The 19792-nt window shown below is 39.9% G+C and overlaps 1 protein-coding gene across 1 annotated transcript in view; it reads right to left on the reverse strand.

Annotated features, from left to right (window-relative positions):
- Window positions 1–583: 583 nt before the first annotated feature.
- Window positions 584–19792, reverse strand: part of LOC133838120 (uncharacterized) — a 62424-nt gene continuing 43215 nt past the window's right edge. The window contains exons 2-3 of the mRNA XM_062269097.1: window positions 7517–7970; window positions 584–7361 (exon numbers count right to left, since the gene is read on the reverse strand). Of these exons, the coding sequence (XP_062125081.1) occupies window positions 4756–7361; window positions 7517–7634 (2724 nt within the window). The 5' untranslated portion in view covers window positions 7635–7970 and the 3' untranslated portion in view covers window positions 584–4755. The remainder of the gene's footprint in view (window positions 7362–7516; window positions 7971–19792) is intronic.

Here is a 19792-nt window from a genome sequence, read left to right on the forward strand (position 1 = left end):
AAGCGCGGAAATGCTGCAAAATGTGAATTTAGTTGCACAAAAATAAACCAACTAAAAAGAAAATGAAACTACCAAGAAAACCAAAGCAAAAAAATAACACTCATCATATTGCAAATGAAATGGAAATGAGTAAAGGAAAAGGGAAAACTCTTGACGGAAATTTGCTCACACTTGCAACACACTCGAAAGTTTGATCAACAAGTGAGAGGATATCCTGTTTGGCCAAATTATGCGGATTAGCTGATGTGTGTCTGTGCTTGTATCTGTGGCAAGGATAAAGTCGCCGTCGCTGTCGAAGTTGCAATCTCAATTGGAAAAACAAACAGAGGACAACGCATCAATATGTCATCGAAGGATCTGCAAACATACGCCAATAATTATGCCTGGCTTTATGGCTTCTTTTGTTTCGCATAATTTTTATTGCGTATACATAATAAATAAATTGCGTTGCGTATACGCGACGTGCGCCCATAAATCCCAGACAAAAGGGCAAAGGAAAACTCCGGCGAGTGTTTTAGTTTTTCATTCAATTTATTTTATATTTCATTCATTGTGTTCATCATTGTTATTATCTTCATCTATATTAATATAGTGTGTAGTAAAGCTTGACAATCTATACCAAAGAATAATAATGCTATATTATCATGTATTTTTCGGGTATAGTGCGAATCTTTTTCCAGATGCATTCCCTCTCTCTCTCTCTCTCTCTCTTTCTAGACAAATGTAAATGAGTGTGTGTGTGTGTATGAGTCTGTGTGTGTGTGTGTTTTATGAATGCTTTAATTTATTCGTTTCAAATTTCATTTCGAGTTATGGGGCAGATTGTGAGAGGCTTTTGTAAATTGTTTTTAATTGTAAATTTGGCTAATTCTCAAATTCTCGGTATCAATATGCAAAAATCCAAGCATGCTCCGCTTGCCCTTTGTGTATGTGTTTGTTCTCTGTGTGTAAAGTGTTAAAGTGAAATATGCAAAATGCCAAAAAAAATCATCGAAGCCAGTTAAGAGATGTGAGCATGTCCTTCTATTACACCCAGGGTTCGCTTTTACATACTCGCATTACACAATTTACAGGCTGGCAAAGGCAGGCAATCGACATGCATTTGTTAAGTTAAAAATTGTTCGACAATATTGTTTTCTCCCCTCTACTCGTATGTGTTGTTGTTTTCTTTTGCATTACATCATCTGAACAAGGTTTTTTATTTGTGTTCGCATTTCCATCCATTGCCATTTGCCTTTTTCTATATTTATTTCTATTTTGTAGATTCTTGTGCTTTGCCCTTCACTGCTGCATGTTGTTTATGTAATTGGATGCATTTATTTAATATATGTAGATACGGTTTTTTTCTCTCTCTTTTTTTGGTGTGTACATCATTGGCTTCCAATGTGCCTATCCGGCTTTGTGTGCAGCATGCAGCATGCGGCATGTGGCATGTGTGGCAGGCAGCACAGTACTAAGCACAGTAATTAAAATTATATTTGTTACAATCGCTACACGCTGCCTTTGCGTATTTAATCTATCCTGTCCTTCTCCCTAACTGTGTGTGACTCCTGACTGAGTGTGAATTTGAGTGTATGAATGTGAGTGCATGAGTGTGAGTGTAAGTGTGAGTGTGAGTGTGAGTGTGAGTGTATTTTACAAGCATAGTTTGAATGCTCGCGTTTCTCGTTTTGTTTTCTGGCGGTTTCCATCACTTTTTAATTAGTTAAAATTATTTAAAAAGGAATTACAAAGCTTTGCAGCTCTGTTGAGTTATTTGTAGTTTCGTTTAATTGGGTTTTTCGCTATGAATGCTGGATGCTGGATGCAGGTGTAAATATATGTATATATGTACATTGTATACGAAAGCACATACGCAAAAAGGTTTTCTCTTCGTTTTTCTTTTCTAGTTTTATCTGAATTTCAGTTCCATGCCTAAGCAAAATTCATGGGACAAAACAATAAAGATGAAAATTGATCAATGTAAGATTGTACGATTATGTTTCATGTTTATTATGTATATATTATCGAAATTATCGAAATGAACCTAAGTAATTCGCAATCCAATTGTCAACTCTATGTATACACTCAGCTTATTTCTATCGTGCAGCATCTAGGCATTAAGTATACGTATAAACTTTGGAGAACTATGAGATCTGAAGGAAAAAATTCACTATTTACTGACATTTATCGCTATTGTTTCGGTTTTTTTCGTTTTTTATATACTTTTTTCATATCATTTTCATTATCTCTCGTATTTTTGTTTTTTCGCTTTTGTTTTGTGTTTGCATTGTGTTATTTTGTTGTCATTATTGCTGTTGTTGTTTGTATAACGTGCAATTGAATTACATATGAATGTTTGTCATATGCTATGCGATGCGTTTTGATATCAAAAAACAAAATCCCTTTGAGCGTTTGCCCACAAAATATCAAAAAAGTGGGCGTGTCTCTGTATGTGTAAATATTTGTTTGTTTGCTTGTGTGTTTGTTGTATTCGTAATCGTAATCGTATTTGCTTGTTCTTAATTCGTTCATTTTGTTCATTTTCTTTTTGTTGTGTATTATAATTTATACTCTATATATATATGTATGTATATAAGTAGCATATACTAGTGTGTATATATGTGTGTGTGTATATTTGTCGTTTATTTATTTATGGATGCAAGTTTCGCAAATCGCAAATAGGTCTGCAGCAAGTTCCGAGAACATTTAAATCCGCATATGTATTTTACAATTATTCATACATAAATATAGATATACACATATGTATGTATATACTGGTATGCAAATGGATTTATGTACTGTTAACCGTATTTATGCATGTACTTACATATTATAAATTTATAATTTACATTTACATTATCAAGCTCGAGTTGTAAACATTCTACACAAAAGTTTTATTTGCTGCATTCTGTAGGCTTAGACATAGTATGGGGTTAACCTACACACACACAGACGTATGTGTGTGTTGCTCTCTACTGTATACGCGATTATACATTACACTTTATATCATACATATACTATACATATATGATATACGCTAAATCTGATTCTGCCGTTAAACCCACATACATATACATATACATATACATTTACATAAGTACATATACATATTTTATTATAATTAAGTAAATTTTCATACGCCCGAATAATCAAACAATTGCCAACCGCACATTCCTCTACTCTTCTACACTTTCCTCAATCCTTATCAGCATCTATTATTTTTGCCACATGTTTATTGTTTTTACATCAATTTATATTCAAAACTGAAACAGTTTTTTTGGGGATCGGGGGCAGAAAGTGTTGCGTGATTAATTTATTCGGCATTTAGCTTTCATAGGATGATTTATTTCATGCTATCATTTCAACCAACTCTTCACGCAGAGTCAAAGGTTTTGCTTCATTTCTAAAAGGTTGCCCCAAGGTAATTGACTGAACTGAGTGGAAAATATTAATCAGAATGCAGAACCAAATAGATTATGCAAAATTAACCGACAAAAATTAACAAGTTTTCTGATGCAGACACATGTTTTCTGGAAGATATTTGTTGTCTCTATGTCTCTATGTATATCTAATGTGAGCAGCTTGGTAAATTCAAAGCAAATCCCCCCGAAGGGAATAACAATTGCAATTGGTTTCTTTAAGAGTATGTTCAACAATTTTAAAATATAATAATATACTTGTATTTAGTTTAAAATATTTGGCACGACAAAAGTTGTGTGGCATTCAGTTGTGTTTTTTTTTTTTTTTGGTTTGTTTGTTTTGATATTGAGCTGGGCTTTAAAACAATTTTGATTTTAAAATTCCGTTCTATTCACACATATTTACAGAGATTACTATATATAGTATATATTGAGGAGGATTCGAGTAATTAAGCTATAACTAAAATAATAATATTTCTTCCTCATCAAATGCTATATCTGGGCTAAAAAGTATATATATTTATAATATACATGCATGTATTTTTTTGTTTTTTGTATATTTGGAAAATAGTTGTTTTAATATATCAGGTAGAATACTTGGAATCTCTACAAGTACTATATGTATATATATGCTTAAGACTGGCTACAGAGGGGATTATACAATGAGCAAATGTGTTTCGCTACTTTAATGTCGAAAGCTAATCGTCTAACCAAAAACCAAAAAGGTTCTTCGACTTCCACCGATTTGTTTTTGTACACCTTATGGAGAATAGATTTTGGTCTAGAATTGTGTGTGAGTGATGAGTACCGCTAGGTAATATTATAAACATTTACCATTTACCAAAATTAGACAACTACTATATATATATATTTCTTTTTGATTTAGTATGTGTTTGTGAGTTTAGGAATTGGGATACCATGGATTTTTTGCTATGTACGATTATACGACTAATTAATCTACAAAATACTTATGAGCATAAGAGTTGAATAAAATCATCATTAATAATCCTTGCTGCATTTTTTTTTGTGTGTTAACATAACATTCTCATATTCTCATTTTTCTGTGGATTTGTTTTTCTAATGCTGCTTAAATTGCTCTTTAATGGTGGCAGTCAATAGATTGTGTTAGGTTTGCAAGAACACAATTTATTGAGTTCCCTTTTCTCTAGTACATGATATGAACAAAAGGATTGCCAAATTGGGGACGTCTTTCTCATTCTCTTCTCATTATCCCTTCTTCTATCTAACTTCGCTTTGCTTTATTATTGGGTTGATTGGGTAGCACAATCTATTGACCGGCAGGTGGCGCTACTCTCTCTCTATCTCTCGCTATTTACACCTGCGTGCCGTAATACTAGAGGGACACAAACTCTCCAGCTCCGCCGCCACCTCCTTTGTCCACGCCAGGCGCTGGCTCCGTCGTCTGCAGCTCGTGATCTGGCGAGGATTCGTCTTCAGTTGATGGCTGATGCGTTTGCTCCTCCGACTCGTTGAACAGCGTCTCGTTCTCATCGGGCAGCGACAACGTGGAGTTGCCCAGGCCACCGCTGGCCGTGATGCGTCTGCCCATGTTGTCGTACTTGGGATAGGCGGAGCTGTCGACGCCGCTGCCGCCGCCAACGCCGCCGCCAGTGCTGCTCTTGCACAGCGGTCGCAGTGGCGTTGCCTCCACAATCGGTGGCGTGCTGCAGGCGGAGGAGGATGGCGCATTGTTGATGCAGCTGGCGCAATTCGCTGACGAGACGGGCGCCGCTGTTGTGGGATGATGACACTGCACCACCGCAGTGACAGCGGGCGGTGGTGGAGGGGGCGGCAGCTCCATGCCACCGGCTCCACTGTGGTAGCCACCCGTCTCCATGTTGTAGGTGACAATCTCGTCGTGTGGATAGAGATTCGCTGCTGCTGCTGCCGCTGCTGCCTGCTGCAGTGAGGGATCTTTTTTGAGTATGCCACGGCGTGTGGTGTGGCGTGGCAAGGTGGCAAACTGTGCCACAGTTTGGCCATCGCCCGAGGTGGAGGAGTTGCCCGCTCCGGCGGCAGCATCGCCGCCAGCTGTGCACTGCACATCCTGGAGTCGCTTGGGTATATTCAGCAGATCGGGATACATGTTGATGTCGGCGCCATCCAACATGTCTTGCGTCACCGAGACGCGTATGAAAATGTTGCCAAAACTCGGGTTCGGCACAATGTTGGAGCAGAACTCCGGCGGCGGTGGAAAGACGCCCACGTTCAGCGGGAACTCCTCGGACAGTTGTCCGGGATGTTGATGCGAATGCGAGTGCTGCAGCTGATGGGGATGCGCATGGGAATGTTGCAGCTGATGTTGATGCTGATGCTGGTAACCAGCCATCGAGGTGGGCACGCTGATTAGGCCACAGGTGGGATCCTTGACAGTCATCAACTGTTGTCGCATATGCTGCGCAGCTGCCGCCTGATTGTTGCCAGCTTGTTGCTGCTGCTGTTGTTGTTGTTGCTGCTGTTGCTGCTGCTGATGTTGCTGATGCTGCTGATGCTGACTCATGGCCAGGCCTAAGCCAGAGCGATGATTCTCCACCGCATGTATTTCGATCTGATTGAAGCCCAGCGATGAATCCGTTTTGTTAATGGAGCTGGGATTGTTGTCGATGCCATAGCTATCACCGCGATCGTTGGTTGTTGTCGTCACACTCGAGTCGAGCAGCTTCTTCTCCTGATCGTTGAAGCTGACGCTCGACTTGACGCCCGCCTTGTTGGCATGTCGATGCTGCCTCGTTGTGCGCTTGCACAAACACACCACAAACGAGATGGCAATGAGCAGAAATACGGTGCCAAAGATGCCCATGATCAAGCCAAAGTACCAAAACGTCTCCGGTGTCTTGACCAACACATGCTGCACAATTTCGCTGAGGTAAATGCTAATGTTCTGCGTCATCGAACCCACTAGATTGCTGCCAGTGCAAGCATAAGTGCCAGCATCGAGACTGCTCACATTGAACACGGTGAGATTGCTCCACATCTTGTCCGATGTGATGCTCTCCGCATCGAAGAGCACATTATCGTTATCGAGTATCTTCCCGTTCAGCTCCCAACTCACTTCGGGCAGCGGATCTCCATAGACCAAGCAACTAAAGGTTGTGTTGCTGCCGATGTCAATGTTGGTCGCTTCCTCGTTGTTGAAGATCTCCACACGCGGCTGGCAGCCGAACAACTCCTCGTCCACGCTGTCCCAGGTGCGATCCTTTTGCGATGGCGGACCCTTGCACACGAGACTCACCGAACTGAGGCGACTGCTCACATACCAGGTGCGAAATTTGCGCAATTTGCAATTGCATTGCCAGGGATTCTCCTCCAGGGAGAGCGTCTTCAGGTTGGTCATGTGCTGGAACACATATTCGCTGAGGCTTTCCAGAAGATTGTTCTTGAGATTGAGAAACTCCAGCTGATTGAGATTGGCCAGCGACATGGCATCAATCGATGAGATCAAACAATCGTGCATGTCGAGAGTGCGCAAATGTGGCAAGATGGGAAATTGATACGCCGAGAGACGTTTGAGTGGATTGCCATTGAGATAGAGGATGCGCAGACGATCGTTGCCCATGAACGTGTCCTTGTCGAGCATCTCCAGCTTGTTGTCGGACAGATCAATCTCGACGAGAATCTTTAAATTGCGAAAACTCTCCTTGTGTATGTATTGGACCTCGGATTTCTTTAAATAAATGCGCTGCAAATTGAGCAGACCCAATGCCGAGAACTCCTCTCGATTCAGATATGGTATGTGATTATCATTGAGGACCAGCACCTGTAGCTCAGTGCTCAGCGTTGTCGGTATGCTGGTCAATTGCAGCGAACTGCAGATGGCCGACTTTTTGCCATTGGTCCACTTGCAGGTGCAGTTCGAAGCGCAGCTCTGTGACCAGTCATCGCCCCACACCCAGCCGATGAGGCAGGCGAAGCACAAGGCCCACAACAGCTGCCACCAGGCTGCAACAGAGAGAACGAGAAAATAATATATATAGAGCAAAAAAGAGAGACAACGAATTCCACAGAGAATAAATATTGGGAATGGAAAGCAAAAAAAAAAATGTGTAATGATTGACGACATTTGGTCCTCGCTTTTGTTTTAGCACAAAACTTACCTGGTAATCGCACTCCTCTACTTCTGCTCCTGCTCCTGCTCCTCCAACAGCTCCAGCTCCAGATCCAACTGCTATTGCTGTTGCTGCTTCTACATTTTGCTGCCACCATGCTGTGCATTTGTCCCGCTGCGTCCTTGCCACACGGCGGTGGTTGCGACCCCGCCAATTGATGACTCTAAATGGCTTTGGCTGATTCGATTGCCATGTTTCACATCATGTTGCCGTCGATGGCAAAAAAGGTCTCCATTACACATTACTCGCCACTCTCTGGCTACTTTTTTGGCACAAAGGGAAATTTTGCGCTGCACTTCACTCGACTCGACTCGACTCGACTCGACTCGACTTGACTCGACTACGACAGATTCCTATTGATTTTTCTTGTTATGCCTTCTTCTGCCTTTTATTTCCTTCGCACGTCACACACATTCAGCAGTTCTGAGACGCAAATAAATGGCTAGTTTAGGGAGAGAAAAAAGAAGCTAAAATTAGCTAGAGTTTTAAGAGCTGTTAACATTAATTCATTTAATAAATAGTCATTGAAGGAACTCAAATGATGTAAATAGTCAACTCAAGGAACGTCAGAAAAACGCCCTTAAGATATTTATTTATTTTTCTTTATTAGTAATATGTTAAAATTTCAGTGTGGTTCTTAGTTTATGCTTTTGTAAAAAATTCAATATATTAATAGTTAGTATTAATAGTTATTCATTTAAAGTGATGCAAAGTATCTTTTAGATACATACACATCATATATTTAATGTATAGTATGCTAAAGTGATGTTGAATATTACTAAATAATCGTTCACATAGAAATATGTATATTTCCCATAAACGTGTTATGTTGAAGTTTTAATTAACATAAATGAACTTGTTATGAAAGTTCGACCTTTTTAAAAAAAGCTAAATAGCAGTAAAGCATCATTAAAATATATACATATTTAATAGTAAGTAACATGATGAAACATTAAGGTAGCTAAAATATATAAAAATCGATGCTCTTAGCTCTTAATTTAAAATCACCAAAATTCATTAGCTTAAAAATCTTTTATAACAAACATAATTAAATAAGTTCTTAGCAAACTCAAAGCGCTGTCAGCTATGATTTATATTGCTCTTAAATCACAGCACAACTTCAAAAAAAGCGCCAAATGGCCAACACTATTTTGGCCATTGGTGAGAGCTTTGTAGAAATTTAGCCTTCCGTCCAAAGTTTGTTCGACTGCTTAAATTCTTAAACTCGAGTGAGAGCATAAAAAAAAGAAGAACTGAGGTACAGAGAATCATTTTCAGGAACAATGCGCATTGTGTAGTTTGCTGTCGTCGTTGCTGCTGCTGTTGTTGTTGTTGTTGTGATTGTAATTGTAGTTGGCTTATTGGTAATCTCTATTTACCAAGTCTCGTCCAGTGAATGGCATGCCAAACAATGGTCAATGGAATCGGCCTATGGGCGGCGGCAGCTTTAAAATCGCCCATCAACTACAATTTGTAATTTGTTGTTCATCTTGTGGATTAAGGCGAGCACAGCGGGTGGTGGGGATGCAAGGCGGGGAGGAAGGCCAATGGACTAAGTCATGCCACTTGTGCCACATAGAACAACAGCACAACACAACAATGAGGTGCACCTCCTCCTCCCCCTCTCCTCCTGCCTCTCTCTTTCTCTCACTCTTCGCAGCAGCAGTCAAAGGCATCTTTACAAAATCAGCATCAAAAGCCCGTCGAATGGTTCCCTATTTTTTACCCCCTCCCCTTTCCCTTTTCTGTTCGCCTTTTCAGTTTTTTTTCTACCATTTTTTTTTTTTTTTTTTTTGTTTACGCTTCAAAGTAAAGGAGCTTGAAAATGAGGCAAATGCGAAATTTGCCCAATGCTGCAAAAGCAAAAACTGCGAATGCCTGAATTACCTACACACACATACATAAAAGAGGGAGAGAGCGAGAGTGAGAGAGAGCGAGAGACACAAATATGCTCACAATGAAAACGTAAAATGCTCTGAAGGTTCATTTGTCAATTTGCCATTTGAATTTGTATTTGAGAAATTCACTTGGCCGCTTTTACGCTTTGTCCTGCCCGCACAGTCAGTTTCCCTCTCACTCTCTCTATCGTTCTCTCTCTCTCTTTCTTGCTCCCTCGATGGGTGTATTTTTCGCTCTGACTTGGCTAAGATGCTTTGCCAATGCGGATAATATTTCCTGTGCCAGTGCAGCAGTTGGCACAGCGCAATTGCATCGCCTGCTGCTGCTGCTTCTGCTTCTGCTGCTGCTGTTGCTCTTGTCCTCGTTCCGCTCTCGTGTCATCTGCTCCTCCTCCTCCTCCTCCTCATCCTCATCCTTCTTGACTGCTTGCTTGGCTGGCAATTCAACTGATTTTTTACCATACACCCCTCGAGCTGCCTTTGTGGCTGCCACATGCCACAGTAGTGTGTCGTGTGTCTGTCTGTCTGTCTGTCCGTCTGTCTCTCAGTTCGTGTGTGAGTTGTGCGCCTTACAATCGTCGACAGTTTTATTTGTGCTGCTTTATGAGCACACTCATAGTCATATATGTATGTACTCACACTCACACTCACACACTCGCACTTGAAGAGATCTGCAGCGGCAGCGCAGACACTCACAGGCTCGTTGATATATTCATAAATGTGGCACAGTGGGCTAATTTGATGGCCAATTGCCAAAATGCTCGAGTGTTGTTGTATGGTAACCGTTGCAGCATATTAAAAAAATATTTGCGAAAATGCTGCATGCCGCATGTCGTAAACCAAATCAATTAACTGATGTTTCAACCACAGACACACAAATATAGTATAAAGATAGAGATAGAACTCGATATACAGTTCCAAAATATACTATCGAGTACAATGGCCATCATATTACGATTATAAGTACGCTGATTGGAGCTGCCAGTTGCAGGCGTGTGCCACATCGATACTGTTGCACGATTGGCGACTGGCAACTGGCGATTGTTCGAGATTTGAGCAACGACGAGGTTTAGAGCGTGGGAGAGAGAGAGAGAGAGAGAGATTGTAGATAAAACCGTGGCATTTCGTAATTGTGCCAAAGCCGGCCAAACAAAATCAGTTAACAGTTAGCAGTTGACCCTTCAAATGGCATTGATACTAACCGTAATTGGATCTCTTTGTGCCACGTGCACCACGTGCCCACATGCCACATGCCTCCCACTCATTGTGCAAAGTAATTAAGTTGAGCTAAATTCAGACAACTGACAAATAAATTTATTTGAAAAACAAGCAAAGCGGAAAAAAGTGGGTAGCTAGAACTGTCAAATACCCTGTAATTTGAAGTGAGCAGAAAGCGAAATTTTAAAATTAAATTAAGCATGAAATGCATTTAGCAAAGCATTTAATGAAATAAAATATCTTGTGTAGATTTCATATTTTATGATTTTTTAAATTGATGTAAATAGTTTGATAAACATACATGATGTTTCCTCCAAACAATATTAATAAATATATTTTAAAATACATTTTGCAAAAAAAAATAATAGTATTTAGATTCATAAAAGAATACAAAATTTTTTATCATAAAAAAACTTAATTTGTATAACATTAAAAACGACCGAAAGATAATAAATAAGTGTATTATCATTTTTACAGTATTTTTTGTATTCAAAATTCATGGTAGATATTTAAGTTTTCTGATTTAATGTAAATTTAGCATTATAAAATCCTCTAAAAATAGTAATACACACATTTACTTCCTTTCGGACTATTTCGTTTTTATAAAATTCAGTAAAATTAAGTAGAAAATGAAGTAAGCACACATTATTTATGACATTATTTTAACATTTATCAATGCCATTTATTTCGCTTGAGTGCATTCTATTTAATATACATTAAAGATTAATACTTAAAATAATAAACCTCACTTAGCATCAGTATGAAATTAAAACGAACAAAACTAATAATGCTACTTCGCTTTTTTTTCGTCTGATAAAGCAATTTCCAAAATAAACACAATAATGTGTTAAGCAAATAGTTTGTGAAATTTTATTCGTTGCATTCAGCATTAAATATTCACATAATAATAATCATACAAATAACAATAATGTGAATTTTCTACTGAAGTTTCTCTCGGTTTAATGCTGCAATATGGTAGGCAGGCAGTCAACGGTGCGTATAAGTAACTTAATTAATTAAGAAACAATTGCATGGAATGCCAGGCAAATATATCGAATACAATCGAATTCCAAAATGGATTCTCGAGTAATTTGTGGTATTGAATTTGACAGAAGGCACGCATGAATAAATACAAAAAATTGACAACACAGTGCACTCATTTATGTAGTTACTCGGTATTATTATATGCTTAGCTAGAATTGTCAATGGAAAGTGAAAACAATTCGTATTCAGTGCAGAGATATAAATATTTTCGTTTTCATTTTGTGATTATGATTTTGACAATGAATGTCAATCAAGAGTAAAATGTTTTGAGTAACTTGAATACTCCCGAAAGTTTCAGTTTAGGGGGCGAAGCACAAAAATAGAATTTGTAGCAAAGCATATAATTATAATTTGTAATAAGAGAAGTTTTCTGTGCGCTCACTTTGCTTGCCTGCATATATATGTATGTATTTTTTTCAACTCCTACGCACAGTGACTGAGTGTATTTAGTTATTCATTTATTTTCCAGTTGTTTTATTTGCCTTGTGTTCGTGAATAATTTACTGGCTTCCGACGCAGTCTTCTTTTGCTTTTGATAGTAGAGACAGTTGTCGAGTTGCACTTAATGAAAGTTGTAACTTATATTTCATGTGGTTAGTTGAGGTTTCCTCATTTATTTTCAAAACAGTTTCTGCCACTTGCCACTTGCCACTTGCAAGTTGCCTGCTTGCCCATGGAAGTGTACAATCTAATTGGGAAACAATTTCAGTTGTGGCTGGTGTAAGTTGAACTTGCCACGCCCCACTCATTTGCGTACGTAATCAAATTGCATGCTTCAAAAACAAAAGTTCGCTGGTCACATAAAACACACACAAACAGAGGCGGAAAAAAGGACAATGAATTGTCCTTTTGAAGCACTAACAATTACGTGTATACACGCCCTGCATTACCAAATTAAAATTGCAAAAAAAGATGGTGAAGTAAAGTAAATGAAAAACAAAAAACTAAACAAACTTTTCGGACAGCAACAAGAAGAGCGAGCTGCAAAATATCTTTTGAAAAGTTTTCATTGACGTCGTTCACTTTTGTACCACGGTGCGTATGCAAATGCGTTGTTGCCACTTGGCAGCGGCTTTAACAGTGACGCCTAAGTTCTTCTTCTTCTTGTTGTTGCTGCTGCTGTTACTGCTGCTGTTGGTGGCGCCGCCCATCTGCCTGTGTATTGTTCTTGTTGTTGCATTAGCACGTGCGAATGTGCGTGCAAATGCAAATGGCGATAGAAAACTTTTTAAATTGAGCAAACATTAACGAAAAGGCAGCAACAACAAAACAACAACACCAACGTGTAAAAATGATGAAAAAGTGGAACAAGCTGGCAGCTCTTATCGCCTGTTGTCGAGTCCGCCTATTTGTTTTACTTGTTAAGGCAACAGCAATCTTTCAAGGACAACAAGCCAAGTGTAAAACTGCAAAACTTGTGCATAAACAGCAGCAGTTAAAGGGGGAAAAGAGGGGAGAAGGGCAGCGATGCTAAAGTTGCAAGGAGGCGACAGTTGGCAGCCAGCAAATCCGCATATAATCGGAAAATGTCACAGAAAAATAAAATTAATGACACTTGGTCGGTCGTCTGAGGCGCAGATTAGTGACCGTGTTGGAGTTTTATTGCCGAGCGGAAATGGAAATGGTTTCATAAATACACACAGACACATGCACACATGCACAATGGGGCAATGCAATTATCTGTCAGCAAAGTGCGCGTTGTACGTGAGCGAGCCTGGCAACAACAGCAACAGCAACAACAGGAGCAACAACAGGAGCAGCAACAGTAACAGGAGGACATTCGCCTTTGGAGGTCAGGCTCAGGCGCAGGACCAGCAAGACGCTTAACCCTGTCATTGTTGTTGTTGTTGTTGTTGTTGTTAACTGTCAGAGCTTACAATTGTTTGCTCCTCCTGCTGCTGCTCTCTTGGCTCTTGGCTCTAGCTGCAATTCCGCTGCAGCAACAACAGCTGCGCCCGCCTGCCTCACTGCACTTGGCAGCTGAAACAACTGAAAACCATTTGAGTTGACGTCTCCGTCGTCGTCGCCGTCGCCGTTCTTGTTGTCTACCCCCACTGCTGCTGTTGTTGCTGCTGCTGCTGCTGGTGGTGTGCAACAGAAATCATCGACGTCAACGGCGACGCCAGCGACATGGACATGACCTCAGCGACATGGAACAATTTGGGAGCCATGAGGCGAGGCAGCAACACAACAACACAGCAGCAACACATTGTGTCGTTGCATTATGTGTACAGCTAGTGGCTGCCAGGCATCTCTCCAGTATATTTGTGTGCAACCGCAAAAATACACAACAAGCAGGATGATGAGAAGCAGAAGCAGCAAAAGCTGTAGTCGAAGCAAGCGACAATAAACACAACGATTGTAGACATAGTAGTGAGCGAGCCAAAAGAGTGGGGGGGGGGATGGGAGATGAGACGACGACGACGAGTTGGTTGTTTGTGCATACATATTTTGCCACACGACAGACAATTACAATACAAACAAACGTGCAACAGAATGTGAACTGCCGCAACAGGAAGTGGTCGTAGTGCAGCATGCAACAGCGACTGAAGAATAAGACCAAGAAGATGAACCAGAAGATGAAGAAGAAGAATGCCACAATGACAACGCAACGCAAACTAACACAACGTAGCCAGGACTAAGGCCAGGCGGCTAAGGCTAACAACGCCCGCAGCGCAGCATTGAAGGAGTCGAGGCAGGAGTCAAGCAGAGCAAAGCTAAGCAAAGCGTCTGCAACTCGCTCCACACACAGATAAGAACTTGGCAAAAAGGAAGAGGCTGGCGATCTATTACGACACTAGACACTTCACATAAATGTGAATGTCACACAAGGTGTGCTTGAAAAGTTCCCTCCAAAAAAAAGTTGCAAGAAATATGGGCAGAAAATGTAAAACCTAATGATACAAATCTCTTGAAATTTACTGTCGTGAATTTTTATTAAAACTAATACTGTACCACTTACAGAGAAATACAGTTTAAAGTGTAATAATAATAAGAAAATTACATTCTAGAAACAAGGTTCCAACACATAAATTTGAGAACTTCATAATCTAAGACTTAAGACTAGAATTTAACCTGGCAAAAAAATGTGCAGTTCAATTAAAAATAAAAACTTTTTTTGGGATTTCTTTTAAATTTTAATTATGACCCTTTCCTAGATGAATTTATTTCCTTAAAATAAGTAGCTAAGCAAAAAATACATAAACGAACATTTTGAATTTATTACAATATATATTCTTGTATTAAAAAAAAGCTTAAAGAGATTTCCATAATATATTTATGAAAACGGCAATTCATGAGCTGAACTGTTTCTTAGCTATATTAATCTTAATATAATAAAAATGTATAATTTAATAATTATAAAAAATTGTAAGAGACCTAATTTGCCTTTCAAATAGGAAAATTCCCCAGACTACTAGGCTGAGGTAGAAAAGCATTGCAATTTCAAAGCAATTTTATTGTTTTTTTGCAGCGCCCCTCGAATTTTGCATTCTTCATTCATACATTTGCATATGTGAGTGTGTGTGTGTGAGAGCGTTATGTGCTGCACTGCAGCAGCCATTGAGTGAAGTGGAAGTGTGTTAAGTAAACAGCAGCAGCGGCGGCGGCAGCCGCAGCAGCTGCAGCAACAACAACAGCAAGAGCAACAATAATAATAATGCAGCCTCCGTTTGCAGCTAACCAAAAAGGATGTTGACTTGGTTTTGAGGAACTGCAGTTATTCGTATGGCATACTCATATATTCATTTACTTGACATGGTCAGGCCCACAGGATCTCGCCCCATCTGCGATGCGATTCCCAACAGCAACAGAAGCAGCAACAATAGCAGCCACAGCAGCAGCAACAGCAGCAACAGCAGTAGAAGGAGCAGCTGCTGTTGTGTGTGCATATTTTGCATGCAGACTGCCCGAAATTAGTTGCATTTCCTTAGGAAAGCAGAGAGAGAGAGAAAGAGAGAGGGAGAGTGAGAGGATGGAGGATGCTGTTTGGATGGCTTTCATTTCTTCTATACGTGAATACATTTTTGGTTCATAACCCAAACCGCAGTGGACTGTGGCGCAGCCTCTGAATGCGGCCAAAGCAATGCGGAAGAATATTAAGCGGCTTTTAAGTGCTGCATATTAAAAAGTAAAGTCGAGGATGGGGGGCAACAAAATAAAACAGAGCACAACATTGGGTCAAAGATTTGATTCATTTGCCAGCGCTTGAAATTAACTAGAACAACACTTGAAAACAACTCGAAACTCCAAAAACTTCAACTTCAACTCGAGATAACAATCGTCTGAAATCGTCTGTGACAATGGCAAGACGAAAACTTTTCAAACATTTCGTTATTTAACTTTTATTTGTTCTTTTTGTATTTTTTATGACTCTCTAATATGTCCACGGGGCATTGCGAATTGTGTGGAACGAGTGTGGCTCAAGTGACTCGAATAGATTGCTCTGAATGGAGATGGCGATGGAGATGGAGATGTGAGGGGGAAGAGCAATGACAGCTGGCAAATCATTCGCAGCATGCAAAAAGCTTTCAAAGCTGTCGTTTCAAATGTCGAATCTCTTCTTTTTTATGTTTTATGTTCATTGCCCTCTCTCTCACCTTTGACGTCCCTTTTTTTTACTGTGCTGTGTCTGGGTGCGCATTAATTCGCATCAGATGAGTCACAAAACGGTTTAATGTGTCAAATAATTATGCTGCAAGGGTTGATTTTCAGTTAATTAAATGTGTCATTAAAATGAAAGCATTCAATACGCGCGCACAAAGGAAACGCTTTTTGAAATCACAAATCGCCAAACTAAAAGTGATGATTCATATTACGTATACGTCACGTACATTAGTTGAAAACTGCGCACAAACACCCACACACACACACAAACACACAGACACGCAAAGTTTTGCCTTAATTAGGAATCACAAAGATTATTTTATTATTCTCTATTTATAGCATTTAATTAACAAGGTGTTTCATGATGGCTACGCAATTTCAATAATAGATTATTGCAACATATAATTAATTTAAAGCGAGCCCACGAAAATAACAATAAACGTTTAATCAAAATTGCAAATTTATGCATGAGTTTGGACAATGTAAAAGCCACAAAACAGTTGTTCAATGGTTTTTTAATATTGCATGAAAAAATCATTTAAAATAAATGAGAAATTTCATTGAAAATAAATAGAAAATCATTCTGAAAAAATAGAAATAAATATTGAAATAGACGACTTGAGTAATGAGCAATTTTATGCTGAGCATTAGTAATTTGAAAGTTTATTATTTTCTCGGGAATTCCACATTCATGCCACATATCGACTTTCCTTCCAGCTCATTTTGTGTGCTCTAAAGAAATTTTCTAAGATTCAAAACTTTAAAAGTCAAATAGAAAGAACAAAACTTTGCTGAGCTGGAATTTATGGCAATCAAGACTAAATAAATTTATGCTGTATGCTTTCCCAAAAAAAAAACAAGTAAGAAAGCTTAAGTGGAGTGTGCTCGACTGTGAGATACTCGCTACCCACTTTTAAAGAAAGAAAAATAGTGAGGTATTAATTTTAAAGTATATCAAATAAACGTACCACAAAAATACTACAAATACACCACAAGAATTAGTCTATAAATATAGTACTACATTCAAAATATACAATTGAGTACAAAATATACCAGAATGTCAGCCAAAATAACTAAAACCCGGAGTAAGAAGGCGTTTAGCCATACAGAAGTATTCCTCTCGAATACAAATTTCCTTGAGACACAAAAACCCTTCTAGAATCGCTTTTTCCCATCAAGTTGGTCGTTTGTCTTCTTGATTAACTGTTTGGCTATTGGATTATAGACAACAGATTTTTGCAACAAACCCCAATACTAATAATCATAATTGCAATGTGAGATTGTATTGTCACTAGCAACCGACTTAGGACAGTCGAGGCATCGGTTAAAGTCGCTGAGTGAGTTCTTGGGATATTTGTTTGCATCGTTGACTTTAGTTAATTACTGTGTTATTTGTAGTCAACTGCAATGGTCAATGACCAAGCAAGGCTGACCCAATTAGATGAGCATTCTGAATGAAAAGCTGCAGCAATGGGTGAAAAGAGAGACAGAAAGATAGTGGGAGAGAGGGAGAAGGAGAAAGGGAGGCAGTAAGCAATCCTTAAGCGCCATTGCTATTCATTTGAAATTCTGTTTATGGAGTTTTAGTAAAGTAGTTTCCCAATTTTTGCAACCCAAACTTTGAGCAAAGGCACAGCGTTAAATGTCTAAAAAAAAGAAAAAAAATTGCAAAAAGGCAGAAGAAGACTTTTTGGGTTGTCAATTATAAAGGCATCAGTAACAGAGGATAGAGTCTCACAGGACGAAGACTAGGACGAAGACGAAGACGAGGAGGATGCGGATGAGGTATGTGAAACATTTCGAAGAATTGAAAGGCTCAAAAGTTGATGTTCTCAGCGGAGCCCAACGACAACTTTTGTAATATATTTTAACGCTCGAAATTAGCTTATAAATACGCAATCTGAAATTTGTCAAGCCTGCAATCTTTGCAAGTGGATGTGCGGGCATAGAAAAACCCGAGTCGTGCATTTTTTATATGCAACGCTTTTATGGGACGACAGCAAAATAACTTAACAAAGCACTAAATATGATGAACTACTACCGTGGCTGCCTGCTGTTGCCAACCAACCAGCTCCTCTCCCTCCCTCTATCTCTCTCTGCCTGTTGCCAAGGCTCAGTTTCGGCTTCGGTTGGGTGACAAAAACTTGCAAAAGTTAACTCGTTGCCAGCGGCGTGCATTTTCAACAGCTGAAGTCGGGAGCGGAGCGGGGGAGAGACTGAGCGTCAGAGGCTGAAAAGCTGAAGATGCTGCTGCTGCTGCCTTTAGCTGTAACTGTAACTGTGTAGCTATAACTGAAACAGCAGCAGCAGCAGCATCTCGTCCAGTTGTTGCCAGCAGGCACTTGGCCTCCATTGTATATGTTTAAGGGTGTGAGATTTAAAGAAGGGGGAAACGGAGGCGGAGGCGGAGTCGGGGGAGGTGGAGGAGGTTCATCTATGCTCCTGCTCCAATCGCATCAACAGAACGAGCGCCAGTTGCTTTAGTTTAGTTTGATTCAGTTAGTAGTTTAAGAGTTAAGTAGTTTTCTAAAGTTTTATGAATTATTAAGAGGATTTTCGAGTTTTCCGCTAGCCTTTCAGTTTCCTACTGTCCGCGCGTCCCCACCTCTTTCCTCTCCCCCCCTCTCACTTCCCCACAGTCCATTTTTACGCTCGTCAGCAAATGCCTGAAAAGCTGTCGAAATATGCAGTTTCCATTTTGCTTTTTTTTCTTCATCCTTTTCTATTTTTTTGTTAATTTTTCATGACAAATTCTGGCGCAGTATTTTGCTGTTGTTGTTGCTCCAGCTGCTGTTGCTGCTGCTGCTGGGGCAAATATTAGTTAAAGCGTTGACTTGTTGGTGTCTGCCCCACGGTCAGCAGGATTTTTGGGGCACGTTCGCTTGAGCACAAAAATTAAATACTTTTTATTGTCAATAAAATTATAAATGCAAATTATAATTTTGTGCTGCCGTTGGCCAATTAGGCACAGCAACGCCCCCTGCCACGCCTTCCTGTTGCTCGCTGCTTGCGGAAGATAATGTGCTCCGCTCTCTCCCTCTTTCTCTTTCTCTTCCTCTCCCTCTCCCGCTCCCGCCCCATCTCTCGCACATTGGACACTGATTCTGACGTCAATGGCAATGGCAAATGGTGAATTAAAAGTTGAACATGTCGCACCAACCACCACAAGCGAGTGGCGGCAAGTGGTGGCAAGTGGCAAGCGGCAAGCGGCAAATGACGATGGCGGGTGGCAAGTGATGTCCCCAATTTTTGGGCGGATTTGGTTGGTTGGGTGGCTTGTTTCGGGACTCTGGCATGTTAATTCACTTTGCGAATTGTTGTGTCCTTGCTCGTTTGTGGCTTTCGCTTTTGGCTGGAATGCTAATCATGCCTAGGTGAATAGCAACAACAACAAAAACAACAACTTCGATAACAACAACAAGCACTGCTAACAACAACTGGCAACAACTTTGTTGATTTGCTAAGTGAAACTTCGATTAAGCGCCACACAAACACAACA

The sequence above is a fragment of the Drosophila sulfurigaster genome, chromosome 2R (genome assembly GCF_023558435.1).
Source record: "Drosophila sulfurigaster albostrigata strain 15112-1811.04 chromosome 2R, ASM2355843v2, whole genome shotgun sequence".
In the NCBI taxonomy this organism is placed as follows: Eukaryota; Metazoa; Arthropoda; class Insecta; order Diptera; family Drosophilidae; genus Drosophila; species Drosophila sulfurigaster.